The following is a 16283-nucleotide window of genomic DNA, read 5'->3' as shown; positions in this document are numbered from 1 at the left end:
CTCTTTCCAGTGGATCCCTGGCTACCTGCACCTCCAGTCTGTCCTCGTTCTCTGGGCACCCAGTCAACCTGTCCTCCGGGTCACTGTCACTATTGATGCTATAGAGGAGAGGAGACTGGAGATGGAATACAAACTCTGGGAGCAGCCACTGCGACGGGGATGCTTCGCCTGCTGCTTCTCACCTCTTCAATAGTCAGGGAGGGGTTGGAGCTCTTCTCCCTCCTGGGCTTTCAGGCAAAGCTGCCCTTGCTGTTTGCCTTCCCTGCGGCCTCCGTCTCACCCACTTGCCGTTCCACTTGTCAGGGCCCCCCAGTTGGCAGAGCACCAGGGCTTGCTTGTTGCGACCCTGGTAGTTCCACCACTGCCCAGCAGCCTAATTTAACTGGGGGGAAAGGTATAACCTGGGGTGGGGGCAGTTGCCCCCCTTTCCCCCCTATAGCAATGCCACTGAAGAGGGGTTATGGAGATGAGTGAGAGGGAAGAGAACAAGAGAAGTCTGAATTCTCTGCAATCCATTAAAAATTAACTAGGCAGGGCTGTCACCAGGTGCTTAGGAATTAAGAGATGTGTTGGCATTTTAAGGAGGAAAGTAGGAGCACCCTGTATTTCTGGCACATTAACAGTTATTTTTAGTAGCGATGTTAGTGCAGCGATCTCCTCCCACTATTGTGTTCTCATGGGTACTGCCCCCCACCAGAACACACTGATTATTGCCCGCAGCTATTGGCTGTGAACACTGATCAGATGCCAGTTGGATGTTGGTTTTCCAGCATGCCCATTTGACAGAAGCCAGATGTAAGACTGAGAGCTGTATACACTGGCCAAAAGTTGCTGTATGCACGGGCCAATGGCTGCGATTACTGATCGGATGCCGGTTGGATGCTGTTTTTTTGGCATGTAAAAGAAAAGGAACACAAAGAAACACACCTCTAAGTTCAGACTGCTATTATTAAAAGCAAAAAGTGTAGATCCACTCACATTTGGTAGGATAAAACAGGCATATCAATAGTCCATCTCCGGAGGGATAAGGGTTGGCACTCGCATTGTAGGTGTCACAACCACCGCTCAGCTGGATCTGGTCTTGTATGGATGGGAGCCAGGAGAGAGGACTAGAACATAGTTATATTCAGTATATTCATAGTTATATTCATGAATACTTTCTTGTAAAAGAAAAGGAACACAGAGGAAGACACCTCTAAGTGCAGACTGCTGTTATTCAAAGCAAAAAGTGTAGATCCACTCACATTTGGTAGGATAAAACAGGCATATCAATAGTCCATCTCCACAGGGATAAGGGTTGGCACTCCCACTGTAGGTGTGACAACCACCGCTCAGCTGGATATGGTCGTGTATGGATGGGAGCCAATAGAAAGGACTAGAACATAGTTATATTCAATATATACATAGTTATATTCATGAATACTTTCTTGTAAAAGAAAAGGAACACAGAGGAACACATCTCTAAGTGCAGACTGCTGTTATTCAAAGCAAAAAGTGTCGATCCACTCACATTTGGTAGGATAAAACAGGCATATCAATAGTCCATCTCCAGAGGGATAAGGGTTGGCACTCGCACTGTAGGTGTGACAACCACCGCTCAGCTAGATCTGGTCTTGTATGGATGGGAGCCAGAAAAGAGGACTAGAATGCTTGTGAAGTGCAGCATCGACTGTGATGACATCACCAGGCATATCATGACACGTTTCTGAGTATGTGCACTGAAGGTACCAAATATGAGTTGATCTACACTTTTTGCTTTGAACAAATGCACAACAGTCTGCACTCAAAGGTGCCTCTGTGTTTGTTTTCTTTTACATGATTTCTGGAGACTGCTTCTTCTCCCTCCCTAGACGAGGCTTGCCCGGATGTGCTGATACCCCTGTGCTTCTGTGATTCCATTCCAGGATGGACTTGCTTTTACTCTATGCTAATTAAATTCTACTTATTGGAATTTTACATATACATGGTTTTATGTCAACATTGGCCATAACAATAGGGCCATACTCTATCTTTACTGGTTTTCTAGCATGCTCATTTGACAGAAGCCAGTTGTGAGACCGGCTTCTGTCAGACAAGAGTGCTGTGCACACAGGTCAAAAGTTGGTCGGCTCCTGCTTGTGTACCCAGCTTAACTGGTGTGTGGCCAGCTTTAGATTTCCTCGCTTTTTATTATTTTAAAAGAATATATACAGTGCATACTGTATATTCATAGTTATATTCATGAGTACTATGACTACATGGGTTGTAGTAATTCAGGTACATACCATCCTCTTCCCATGTAAAAAAGGTAGGTTGTCCTTTGTTACATACCCCCAATACTGCTGTTCCTGTTCTAGTGATCTTCACTGTGTGCCCTGCACAGTGCTACACTGGCTTTCTTCCAATTTTCCTGTCAAGCCTTTTTCAACCTGCTCTGCAGCCTATATTTATTCCCATGGGGAAATCCATACTCAGCAAGATCTCTGGAGGATGCCATAAGTACAACTCTCCAAGGAAATAATAGGATGTCGGTGGTAAGATTAATGGAATGGAGACAAAAATAAGTATGTTACCAAGTTGGCTGCACTCGTGGGGGTAGGAACATGTTTTTAATGACAACTTGTACCAAAGTTACCTCCTTGGCCACTGGACAGCAGTCCTTTTCTACCCAGTTCCTGTGAGCTCAGAATGTTATGGAACATCCTCTGGAGGTGCATCATGATGTCTCCACCTGGGTCCACAGGAGAATAGTGCAGAGAACCAGGTTCACACATCACAATGTGAGTGCCATTCTATGCATTACTGAGGATGATGGGTGGGTGGCTGTCCAAACTGGAATTGAGCTTTAACATAGTCTGCAGATTGTGAGGATCCCGATTAAACTAGCCATACGTATAGAAATGAGGGAAATCTAATAGATTTCTCCATCCATGCTAAACATTGTGGATATAGAAATCTCCTCTGCCAGCTATTGTATTCTGGCATTGTGACTGTCAGTATACCTGAACTGTATGACCAACAATTCTTCATTTCAGTCCTTAAAAAAAGAGTTGGTTGAAAAATGGACTTTATTGAGTCGTATGGTACCCACAGGGCCACGCAAGGCTCAAATGTTGGCAGTTTCCTCTGGAATTGGAACAAACTCGAGCTAGCTATGGCTGCCTTTTTAACTAGGGACAAGTGTGGGATCTTTCAAGGTTCAGATTTTTTTTTTTTCATTTAAACACATCCTAGTACATGAGTAGATTTCTGGTGTGTATATATGTTTATCACAAACAAAGCGTGCATATTTGTTTTCCCATTTGGCACAAAAGGAATAATGTGGAAAGGAAATGCTTTTTTTCCCTTCTGCTCTTGATTCTTGAGTGAAAACCACTTGGAAAAAAAAGAAGAGAAAGATTATAAAAGACAAGTTCAATTTACATTTGCTAAATCTCACAGGTTGAGGGGAAAAAAGACATTCTTATGGAATGTGAGGAAAAGTTCTAAAGCTGTGGGGGAAGACTTTTGTTCGCAAATGCTAATTCCCTATTCAATGAAGTCATGTATTGGATGCAAGGATCTGTGTGAGTCTATCCTTCAGTTTGAACAATTTGAAGTCCTCTCTGTGGGGTCTGGGGGTTGTCAGACAATAGGACAGGGTGGGGCGGTAGGAGGGAGTATGTTGGAGTAAACTTAGGCTGCTCAGTCAGGCAAGTTGTTAAAGGGGTGTGAAGGAAGCTTCCCTCTCATTTCACAGACCCCAGGAAGAACAGCAGAGGAGACTACACTGGAATGTCATACATTTTCCTTCAAGTGGCTGGGATTTTCTTCTAATACTGCTGGTTTTCAAGCAAGCCTCACACGACATCTACTGTCCACAGTTGTAACAAGGAATTATACTTGTGCTAGAAAGCATACACTGGATAAGGCTGCTGCTGTGTTGTATAGGGATACACGGATAAGAATCTCAGAAGGAAAATATGCTTGGTACCATAACTTTAACCGGTAAGTTGACTTACAGGAGGGCGTTGTGTAATTATAGACGATTTCCAAAGGTCAGAGGTGCAGGGTCAAATAAGCGAGTTACCGAACATTGTACAGTTTAGAATAAAGGATGTTAATTAAAATAAGTTAGAATACAGTAAGTTAACAAGAAATTTCCCGTGAAGTCAAAGTTTCCCAACTTTGGTGGTTAAAATAAAAGGTAAATGATAGAAAGCTCAAAGTTCAAGCTCATAGCAATTGGAGTATATACATACATATACATTTCACAAGGCAGAAAGCCATGGAACTTACAGTTAAAATTGTTGATTGTCTTAGTATTTGTTCTTGAGTGCAGGTAACTTAAATTTGAGTTTTTCTTTTTTTTTTGCATCCGATGTAACTCAGTTAGTTGTTTTTTTTGAAAAAAGGTGTGTCTACATACATTAATAAGGAACAGATTTTTGGTTGCACAATCCTTTTGCAGCACATTGAGCTACATGGATAGCAGGAAATTCTGCTTGTTCATAGATATATAGAGATCAGCAGTACAAACATTATTGTTGTTATTATTATTAGTAGTAGTACTATAGCTTATATGTAAAATGGAAAGATCAGTGGTCTTATCAGAGGAATACAATACAGATAAGGATATTGATAAATATTGATAAATAAACAGTTAATGAAACATGGATCCAATAGATGAATCAATGGATCCCAGCTTCCATCTTAAATACATGTCCTAGTAGCCTAGTATCTGAAAGGTTCCATGGTGGTGTTTGTTCCCATTTGTCAGCTGCCACTGCCTAGAACTATTTGACAATTACCCACATTTGTAATTGATACTAGTCTCAAGGGTAACCATCCCAGTTAACCTCTTAAGCATCAAGTAACCGTCAAAGTTGTTTGCAGTATGACTCCCATTAACTTTTATCAGCCAAGATTATAGGAGTAAAATAAAAATGCAAGGAAAAACAAATAATCATTTTTGTGCAGTGTGTGTTATTTCTATTAAAAATTGCATAAAGTGTTAGCTGACCCAAATTTGTCTGTAAAGGCACACTGCATTACTGTTCCTAATGTTTCAATGAGCTGTGGATTAAAGAACTTTGCTGGCAGAGGCACAAGAAGGGAGAGATCTCAGTCCTCATACTATGGAAAAGGTTTTAGTGTGTCAAGGAAAGCTTAATCCCATTCATTTGTAAAGCACAGGATTTTAAGCACCCTTAGGGAAGGTGGCTTCACCATTTGTTACATGGGCACAGTAAAAACTATTACTTCATATGGAGACTTTGAATTAGCTAAGGGAAGAATGTGAGGAGGATTAACTTCATTCAGAAATGAAAGTTATGACTTGCTGTAGTATATATAATCACATGATTATAATTCATTTTCAAGAGAATACTGTCAAAAGCAGTTCTAGGATGGCAAAATAACAAAATAGTCTGGAAAGAGCATTGGATACTTGGAACAGATTCCGAGAAAAGGTAGTGAGTAAATTAATAGTAAGTGATTTTAAACATGCTTGGGTTAAACCTAGGTTTATACATGGTCTAAATGGTTCAAAAAAGAAACACATACAAATTGGCAAGACTCAATGGACCATTTGTTTTTTTATACCCTTACTCTTTTCTGTTTTTATAAGCATTCACACTAGGAAAGTAAGCAAAATATGTCCCTACCATCTGAGCAACTTTCTCTGCACCTTTCACCATTTTTCCAGTATTGTCTTTTGCTATCGAGCCACAGACTCCATCTGGGGTGACACCAGGCACAAATGGCTGCCAGAATCTTTTTTTTTGCTGGTGTCACTGCTATAGAGTAGGAATGCTTAAAGGCTAGATTCTCCTTTTAGTACACTTTACATATTACACTCATATTGAGGGTGTAACATGTAACATGTTCTATCCCTCCCCCCAGTGTCCCCCTCAGTTCCTGTCCCTGCATCCTGTGTCACAGCTGCAACATTCATTCACAGAAATTTGTGAATGAATAAACTACAAGTCCCATCTGCCACCATGGCAGACGATTTATACTTCTTAATGAACCGTGAGCATACTGATCAGCATGTTCATAGTTCATTCACACTGCCTACAGCTCTGAAACTGAAGGCAGTGTCTGCAGGAGCCTGAAATTGCGACCACAATTCACTGATCACATGTGCAATACTTTGCAGGCCCCTGTTTTAATAAACAATAAATGCACTTTTTTTCCTGTAAAAATATGTGCATTTATTATTTTTTTCAATAAAGGTGAAGCCTTTAAAACACATACCTTCATTGAACTGTTAGAGGAGAGCACTTCGTCTAAAAAATTAGAACTTGGAGTTTGCTGGATAAAAACGCTATGCTTGCCACAATCATAGCATTCATTGTAATCTAATTTGTCTATATATTAATGTTTATACATAATTGCATTACAGTTTTGCTTTCGCTGATAATATAAATCATTTAGAAGTCTAAATGCAATGTGGACCCTTTCTGCTGGACCCCATATTAGTTGCAAGGGGTGCTCTGGGAATAGCTGCATCCTTGAGAATATCTTCTCACAAGCATCCCCCTTCCCAATGTTATCTCCTTGCTTTTCTTTATCAGTGCTACTGTCTGCCCTCTTCATTGTACAGAGATTCAACCTCCTACTGAGACCTACTGCACATCACTGCTCTTAGCATAATGGGGCCGATTTATAAAAAGGACAGAAGAAATATTTGTGCTGTCCGTAACAATGAGTCAATGGGTGAATTTGCTTTTCTGTGTGCAGTATCAATGCTTGACTTTCGTACACTTTTTATTTTATAAATTTGTGTTCCATATTGCAATGGTGGTGGAATGGACATATTAATAGATGTTTGAATTGCTCCCTTGAAAAATAGGGTGTATGACATAAGGAAACTATTGGCTTCCATATGACATAGAAAACGTGTTATGTTCAGGAACAATGAGATTTTTTTTTATAAATCTTACTTTATAGAGCCTTTCATTTTTTAAAGTCGCCATGATACATTTATATGACATTTTATTTGTTTTTTGAGCATGACTGTTGTTCATTTAACTAGGAGTGGTTTTGTATTATTTTTTTTTTCTGCAGCTTGTTGTTTGGTTGCCCTTTTGCAGAATTTAAAACCAAATGAAACCCTCACAATGTTCTTTTTGCTGAATAGTCCTTTTGTGTAATCATCTATTAGCTTTAGGTTGTCAAGGCCGTAATTGTTGCCCCAAAGGTGAAACCCAATTTGCTGTGACGATGAATTATTTAATGAATAATCCCAGATTAGACTATGTCAGTTCCTGTGACTCGCATTACTTAATGAAACAGGATACTTATGTATTTATCACAGAAGGGCTAGACCTCTGTTGTCTGTATTGTGGGTGTGTCATACAGCAGTGAATTCTCAGTACTGGGAAAATTCTGTTATATGCAAGCTTTGGAGGAAATCCTTCAATTACAACAAAAGTTTTTTTGTTTTTTTTTTTGCTTACTCTTGCAAGTTAAAATATGCTTTGGCAGTAAAAATGAAGATGATATTCTTAATGTTTTTTTTAATTACTATAATATTATATTAAATCCCTTTTTCAAGCAATCAATGCCTGGCCGAAGATCAATAACAGCTCTTTAGCATAAGGGAATTACCTACAAAGGAAGTGCTTCTTTGGTGTTGAACCATTTGGTGTCTTGATAATGAGCTTAGCAGCTTTTTGAAACTGTTTGCTTAGGCTGGAAGTTATCCAGACTAGAAAGCCTGTCACATGGAATAATTAAACAGTGCATAGAATTGCAAACCACATTGTAATGAGTTCTTGAGGCCCTTTTATCACTTTGTAGTAAGTAATCTGTTCTTGCCTGATGTCATCAAAGAAAAATATCCTTCCACAAGGATGGGAACAGAATGGACAAATGTCAAATATCTGGAGATGTTTCCGGTAGTGGATGGTGGGGCGTCAGAAGAAGTTGAACAATGCTCACATACAATAATAGATGAAGTCATTGTATAGCTAGGTTCTTTACTAGCTCTTATATAAGGTACTGGGTGTGGGATTTTACCTTTATACTGGGGCAGTTTCCAGTAGATTACAATCTATTTTTTGGGCAGCACAGTGGATTAGTGGTTAGCACCCCTGCCTGCCATACTAGAGTCATTGGCTTGGAACATAACCATGAAACTAACTGCATGGAATTTGCATGTACTCCCTGTTCTTGTGAGGGTTTCCTCCCACAGTCTAAAGACATACTAGTAGGTCAATAGGCACCTGTCTAAATTGTCCCTGGTAAGTGTATTATAAATATGAGCTAGTCTCCTTAGATTGTAAGCTCCTTGAGGGTAGGGACTGATGTGAATTATATATATATATGTATGTGTATATATATATATATATATATATATCACTGCTTAACTTACTATATAAGTGCCTCAAATAAATCAATGTTTGGGGATGCAGGCGACAGCATCATAGGCAAACTGTCCTCTGCCTGGTCTACTTTTTGCTATTCTGGCCTGCGCAGCCCATGAGTTTACCATAGATGTAGCCCCATTCACAAGTTGTGAACAAAGCCTGTGAACTGTCAGTTTACATTTCACAAGGCTGTGATGGGAACTGACAGGCCCTTATGGCGTAGCAACTGGGGGGGTTGAGCAGCAGCAGCCAACCAGTAAAGAGAAGAGTCTGAACTGTTGGATTCTTTTGATTTTCCTGGCACCTATAACTGCTATTACAAAAGGATTTGATTGCCCATGGGACATTAGTAACTGGGATTAAAGCAATTTAAAATGAATTGTTTACATGAGGATAAGAAGTGTGTTGACAGGGTCTCTTTACATAATCCTGTTGGCATTTTGAAAGGAATGTGATGTCATTCTTCTTACAAACATTACAGAATTCTCTCTCCAACCAGTCACTTTTTTTGTAGCCAAGTAGAAGAGAAGAACCATACGTTGCATATCTTTGCACTAGGTTAGATCATAGGGTCAATAGAATGTTATTGCTTTTTTTTGTGTGGGGCAGAAGTCATCTGAATTTCTGAGGTTTACAAATTGGTGTAAATATGATAGTGAATATATTGTAGAAAGTCACTATAAATACCCAATCATGTTCAAGGAAAATTCTAAAACAGACCTTTTACTTGAATATGAGCAGACTGCTTCACCTTATTTATTATCATTTACTTTACACCATGAACAGGCAGGTACTTGTTTGTTTCACCAAACTAATTTTTACTCTTATTAAATTAGTATAGTATTTTAGTGAAATTGTACAGGTTAAGATCTGACATCTTTTTATTTATTTATTTTTTGTTTTCTTCTTTGGGTCCCTTTAGAGTTTGTAGTTTACATGGGACATCAAATGACTTATCATTTGATGCCCCTTTCACAAGGGGTCCAATCAAGTCTGCCTGTCAGTTTTTCAGGAGGACCTGATCGGACCCTCCATCCACTCTTATGGACCAGGTGGTGTAAATGGATTTGTGCCCATTTACTTCTGCCTACCATCAGTCCAGTTCAGCCCGCTGAAAGAAAAATAGGCAGAGGATCCACCCCCCTCCATCTAGGCGGATTGCATTGGAGGGGAGCCAGGTGTAAATGGACAGCTGGTCCGTTTATCACCAGCCATTCATAGAGCAGAGAGGGCTCTGTGCATGTCTGCTCTGCAGAAACTGAGCAGACATGGGCCTGTCATCCGCCTGCTCTGCTCTAATCAGAAGGGTATCAGCGAACAGATCCTGTGTTGATAAAAATGGAGTCCATCCCACTTGAAAGGAGCCAAATTAGGCTTTATAGAATACTGTAAAATGTATTTGAAGTCAATAGAAAATAAAAAAGGAAACAAAAAATAGAAAACTGCACCAAAAGAAACACTAATATTGCTGACAGTGAGCAATTTTATAATATGCACCAAAAAAATTACAGCTGGGATTTGATTTGTTTCTATAGTTAGCACCTATTTTTTCACACTTTCTCCTTTGCACTGATCATCGTTTAGAAAATACAGAAGTAAACCATAAATCTCAAAATTGGTCAAAAAGTAGAGTATAAAAATTGCATACTTTGCAAATTGAGGTCTGTGTAAAGAACTTTGGAAGGGTCCGAGGAGAGGGAAGTTGGGTGTGTACATAGCATATCTGATGAAGGTAGAATGCTGAGAATTTCTGGAAAGCATCCAGCTCAGCTCTAGGAATCCCACGGGAGAGTTGTCAACCAGCTCCAGATGTTGAAAGGGATGACTTAAGCACGTGGAGGGCTGGTTTGTTCAACTGTAGTATCCCTAAAAAAGTCTCCTGTGTGTTTAATAATTTTAACCCTTCAGATTCAAGAGCAGGGTTAACCATTGCATGCACTATTAAAGTGCAAAAGCTCAAGGTTTTTTACCTTCATGCATTCTATACATAAAGGCAAAAAACCTGTGCAGCAGCATCCCCCCAAGCCCCCCTTATACTCAAATAAGCCCCCTCTCGATCCAGCAATGTGCACTGGAATCTCATCCAGCCCCGGAATCCCACTCCTCATTGGCTGAGACAGAAACGGGAGCCATTTGCTCACACTGCTATCAGTCACAGCCAGTGAGCAAATGAGAAGAGAGAGGGGGTGGGGCCAAGCCACGGCTCTGTTTGTGAATGGACACATGGAGCAGCGGGTGCCTCCATAGCAAGCTGCTTGCTGTGGGGGCACCCGACAGAAGGGAGGGGCCAGGAGTGCCAGCGGGGGACCCGGGAGGAGGTTCCAGGCTACTTTGTGCAAATCCACTGCACACAGCAGCCCGTGTTTGTTATTTAAAAAAACCCTTTAAAATCACTTTAATTTACTGAAATTTATTTGCATAGATACAGAAGTTGTATTTTCAGGGTGGCTTTTTAATTTGGCCTGCATACATGGGTGTAGCATTAGGGGTCGCAGGGGTGGCGATTGTGACCCTGTACATGATCCAGGGGGCCCCTGCGATCTCCTTATCAGTGTGATGGGGCAAGCGAAACCAGGGCCAGAATGCAACGTCAACAGCCAGAAGATCTTTTGGCTCCATTTTCAGGACCTGAATGAAGCGGAGAGCTGGAGAGTAGTGGAGAAAGGATAGGGTTCTGGCCTCAGCCCTGGACAGGAAAGTGACCGTGCTGAGAAGCAGGCTGGGACCTACACCGAACTGTCAGAGGGTTGAGCAAGGAAGGAGGAAAACACTGCCTGGGAGCTGCGACCACTGTCATTGGTGAGGTAAGACAGTGGTCAGATACTTACACAAAGACACACTGCCCTCCCCAGAACACCTACTGACACTCACACAAAAATCCTCCAAAAACTCCTCACCGGAGTTGAGACTTTACTGTTTCAGTTTGAGCAGGATGAGCAGAGGGGGGCTTGGCGGGGAATCTGTCATTATCAGCATGGGGGAAGGGGGAAGAACGTATCATTACCAGGATGGTGGGGGAATCAATGATTCCCTGAGAGGGCATGTTTGTGCTGAAGACTGCGCTGGACTGACTGGATCAGTCTTTGGCCATAGGTAGGTGGTTGCCTGGGTGGGTAGGGGGAAGTCCCTCCAGTCAGTTGTACCCAATGGTGGATATTGGCGGTAAACCCTCTTAGGGTTTGGGCTGTTGCCTTTCTGGTATGGCCTTGAGGTCATTTCCATACATATACTTGGAATGGTAGAAAAGAAGGAGCGCCCGATGTCCAAATGAATGCACTTTTGATGGTAGATTAGGAGGCTTTTTTGAGAATAATGACAAATGCATCAAACTAATGCGTTTTGGGAGAAAATATTCTCCCTTCTTCAAAGCTTATTTCTCACAGTGAATGACCTGATTACAATGTGCTTTTGGCCCAGTCATAGAAAACTATGCCCTCCAATAATGCATTCACACAGGCCGAACATTATGCATGAGCTCTAGTCCGATTAACACACTAATTATTGCACACTAATTATTGATAAACTGGAAGGGCATGTGTCATTACTGGGAGGGGGGAGGACAAGTGTCTTACCAGGGGGGGGGAACCTCTGTCATTACCTGGAGGAGGGAGGGGGGTCATCTGTCATTACCTGATTGGGGGAAGGGGATCATCTGTCATTACCTGGCTGGTTGGGTCATCTGTCATTACCTGGTGAGGGGGTCATCTTTCATTACCCGGTAGGGGAGATCATATGTCATTATCTGGTGGGAGGAGGGGGGGGGGGTCATCTGTCATTACCTGGTGGGGGAAGGGTTCATCTGTCATTATCTGGTGGGGGGAGGGGAGTTATCTGTCATTACCTGGTGGGGTTGGGGGGGGGTCATTGTTATTATCTGGTGGGGGGAGGAGGGGCCATCTATGATTACTTGGTGGGGGGAGGGGGTCATCTTTCATTACCTGGTGGGGGAAGGGGGTCATCTGTCTTTAACTTGTGGTGGGAGTGGGGGGGGGGGCAATTGCCATTAACTGGTGGGAGGAGGGAGTTACCTGTTATTACATGGTGGGGGGTCATTTGTCATTACCTGGTGGGAGGAGGGGGTCATCTGACATTACTTGGTGGGGGGAGGGGGGTCATCTGTCATTACCTGGTGGGGGGAGGGGGGGTCATCTGTTATTACCTGGTGGGGGGGTCATATGTCATTACCTAGTGGGAGGAGGGGGTCATCTGATATTATCTGGTGGGGGAGGGGACCATCTTGTTATTACCTGGTGGGGAGAAGGGTTCACCTGTCATCATCTAGTGGGGGCCGGGGGGGTTGTTGTGTCATTACTTCGTGGGGGGAGGGGGGTCATCTGCCATTACCTGGTGGTGGCCATCTGCCATTATCTAGTTGGGGGAGTGGGATAATCTGTCATTAACTAGTGGGGGAGGAGGGGTTATCTATGGTTACCTGGTAGGGGGAGGGGGGTCATCTTTCATTACCTGGTGGAATAAGAGGGTCATCTGTCTTTACCTGATGGGTGAAGGGGGTCATCTGTCATTACCTGGTGGGAGGAGAGGGTTATCTGTCATTACCTGGTGGGGGAGGGGGGTCATCTGTCATTACCTGGTGGGGGGAGGGGGGTCATTTGTCATTACCTGGTGGGGGGAGAGGTCATCTGTCATTAGCTGTGGGGGGATCATCTGTCTTTGCAGGAGGAGGGGGTGATCTGTGTCTATCTGCAGTGGGGGGCTTCTGAAGGAGGGAGTCACCTGTCACTACCAGAAGGAGGTAGGAGGGCATGTGTCATTACCAGGAAGGGGGTGTCACCTTTCCCCAATATCCTGCACCTCCACATCACTGCAGCCTTGCCAGGAGAGGGGTAACTAGGTGCTGTTCAATAATGTATAAAAGAAAGGTGTTTTATTTATTTATTTATTTTTAAAAAGGTAGGATATCCCCAGTGGCACACTCTCTAATCAGCTCCCGCCAAGCCCAGTAAAGTGCCCCCCCCCCCTCCTGTCTTGCACAGCCCTGCACAGCCCTGCATGTGCACACAAGGTGGGGGCAGGCAGGCCACACTCTGAGCTGTTGGATGGAAGTAGTGGAATTGCATGTGAATCTGGAAGTCAGAGACCCACTGAGTATCCTCTTTTCTATACAAGCCCACTGATTTCACCCGGCAGCTCAAAATGTGGCCTGCCTGCCCCCACCTTGTGTGCCGTCAGCAAGAGAGGGAGACAGCCACCATAGAGTTACCATATCTTGGCGCACAGTGGTTTACCTGACCTTGGCTTGGAATCAAGAGATCCCCAAACTTTCCACTTCTTAAAGTGTTACTCAACCCAGGACCCTGCATCCACTATATCTGGTCTCCCACAGTACACAGAACAAAGAAATGCAATTATTTTAGTAAATATAAACTACTAAATACCTTTTCTCATCAGCTGTTTGAGCAGTCTTGTGACTTCTATCTGTGTCCAGCCCAGCACTAGCTAAAGCTTGTAGGAGGAGTTTTCTTTTTGCTCTAGGAGGATGCAAATCCCCTGACCTCTGTCTGGACAGTGCTGATTGGCCCTGTGCTGATCACATGCACTCTACCAAGAAAAATAAACCTCTGTAGCAACACACACCAAACTGAGCATGTGCATGCCTACGGTTCAGTCTGGAAATAAGAGGTGGTCGCTTGAAAAAGGGGAGGAACAGTGAAGAAAGGATCAAATGTCCTTTTTGTACAATGCAGAGGATTAACCCCTTAGGTTCCACAGTGAGTATAACAAGCATGCTTTACTGCATACACAGAATGACTTTTGTGGATTTAGTAACACTTTAATATATGATTGAACAGTACTGGCTGGCATATTCAAAGCTTTGGATATCTTTTTATATTCTTTTCCATCTTTATAAAGTTCCATTACCTTGTTACTCAGGTCTTTTGACAGTTCTTTTCTGCTACCCATGGCTCAGTATCTAACCTGCTCAGTGTATTTACATGAGAGCTAACAAACTCATTGACTATTTATGCCCAGACACTAATTGTAATTTATCAAGCCACGGCTATGGGAAATTAACCTTTAAGTGCCATTTTAACCTGTGTGTGTCACCTTGTGCGCCTGTACCAGGGCCAAACATTCCAGGGTATGTAAACTTATGATCAGGGCTATCTGGGTGATTATATCATTATGATTTAAAAAGGATGTGATAAATGGCTTCATATGACCACTATCCTTCAATAAAAGTTTTTGTGGCATGATTAGTCATATTTTCAATATCAATGCCAGAATTGCACAATTTCTGCCAGGGAGTGCAAACTTTTGAGCACAACTGTATCTATCTACCTATTGATTAGGAAAGGCAACAAAAGGGAAAGTTATTTTCTGTGAAACCAACACAACTCACTGAAGTACGTAGACTAGCCCTTCTTCTTTCAGGCAGGTGACTGAGAGAATATGGAAGAGGTTGCTTTGCCACTAATTAACACTAACCAACATATCCCATGCAAGCAATGTAATCTGAGTGTCTTAAAAAGGATATACATGTATTGAAAATTGAGCAGCAGAAACCGGCCAAATTTGGTACATGTAGATGTTGGTACATGTGTCAGTTGGCTTCTGTCGAACAGTCATAGTGGAAAACCATCGTTCGATCAGCACTTGCAGCCAATGGCCATAATGCAATAAAGTGGAATATCCCTGCATTCATATCACTTGTGTGAATTTTTCAGAAATTTACAGTTTAACTTTGGGGGGAGGGGGATCTGTTTATCCATGTTTTATTAACCCAAGATTCATACAACTTTTACCCAATATCCACACATTTTTAAATTGGATTCAACTGAAAAAAAATGTATGACTCGTGAGAGAAAGTTGTGTAAATCCTGTGTAAACTTAAAGCAGGGGCAAAATGTTTTTTCCCATTGCAATGGGGCAGTGCTACACTGCATGGGCTAACTGCTCATTTTTGTCTAGGGGTTTAGAGATCTGAGATATACTCACCTAATCCGCTGATCCTCCCAGTGCAAGACTGGTTCCTGACTCTCCTGTACCTTCCCTCCCCCCATGGTCTAGTGCAGTGGACTGTTCCTGACATCATCATGCCCAAAGACCGGCTCTGGATGTGAGAATGACAGGACCAGTCCACCACTGGACATTGGGGAGCACCTTTTTTTTCTGGAGGACAGAAGGATAGTAAAAAAAAATGCCGGAGTTCTGCTTGAAATTTAAATAAGTTATACAGAGCCTTAAATTTGAAAACATGTATCCAATGCAGCACTGTTCTTAACAAGCCTATATTTTTAGATCATTTCCATCCCAGATGCATTTGACCTACAGTCAACCTCCTTGTGACATGCACTTGATCTCCTTCAAAGCTGCATCAAGCTGCTTCAAATTACTTTTCCAAGCCCAATGAGTTTTATAAGGAGAAAAACATTTTTGGCACCCAACAGGTCCTAAGAAACATAACACGTTATGTGACAATGCCAATTCAATGAACATAATATAATATAGATTCATGCCACATACGTGTACAGTTGGCCATGCACAACCATGCTATGTAGAGGTTCGGTAATGGCCACTTGATTATCTTAAGGACCTGTTGTTGCAACATATTGGAAAATCTCTTTGCTTAATGCCAACTGTTCTCTGTTCTATGAAGAAAGGGGAATAAAGCTTTCAGAGTGTGTGCACCATCTCCACCCATCAGTTGAATCAGGAAAAAAACAGTGGCAAATTGTGGAGTCATTTGAGATGTATCGCTGCCCATTATTCTCAGTGAGATGCCAGCATGTCTATGCCCACCCCTTTACTGCCCTTCCTGCAATTAAATACTTATTCCTCATTCCTATTCAGCTGTGGCTGTATTCAGTATCCTGAAATGTAATTTTGTGATTTAGCTTTTTCAGCTTATGCACTATTTAACTGTCACTAGTTTAGTCCCCTATAATTACCTTTGATTCAACCAACAGAATTTTTTGCAGTTGAAAAATA

The 16283-nt window shown here is 42.2% G+C and overlaps 1 protein-coding gene across 3 annotated transcripts in view; it reads left to right on the top strand.

Moving 5' to 3' along the window:
- AKAP12 (A-kinase anchoring protein 12) overlaps positions 1–16283 on the top strand; it is a 223514-nt gene that overhangs the window by 178957 nt on the left and 28274 nt on the right. The window contains exon 1 of one of the 3 annotated variants that reach the window (XM_089694249.1): positions 3715–3966. The exons of the other annotated variants lie outside the window; for them this stretch is intronic. Within the exon in view, the coding sequence (XP_089550375.1) occupies positions 3942–3966 (25 nt within the window). The 5' untranslated portion in view covers positions 3715–3941. Of the gene's footprint in view, positions 1–3714; positions 3967–16283 lie in introns of those variants that run through there. 3 annotated transcript variants of the gene reach the window in all.

This window comes from Staurois parvus, unplaced genomic scaffold (assembly GCF_062004578.1).
Source record: "Staurois parvus isolate SC_StPar_1 unplaced genomic scaffold, SC_StPar_1.0 ptg000657l, whole genome shotgun sequence".
NCBI classification, from domain to species: domain Eukaryota; kingdom Metazoa; phylum Chordata; class Amphibia; order Anura; family Ranidae; genus Staurois; species Staurois parvus.
This window is presented reverse-complemented; position numbering and strand designations above follow the sequence as displayed.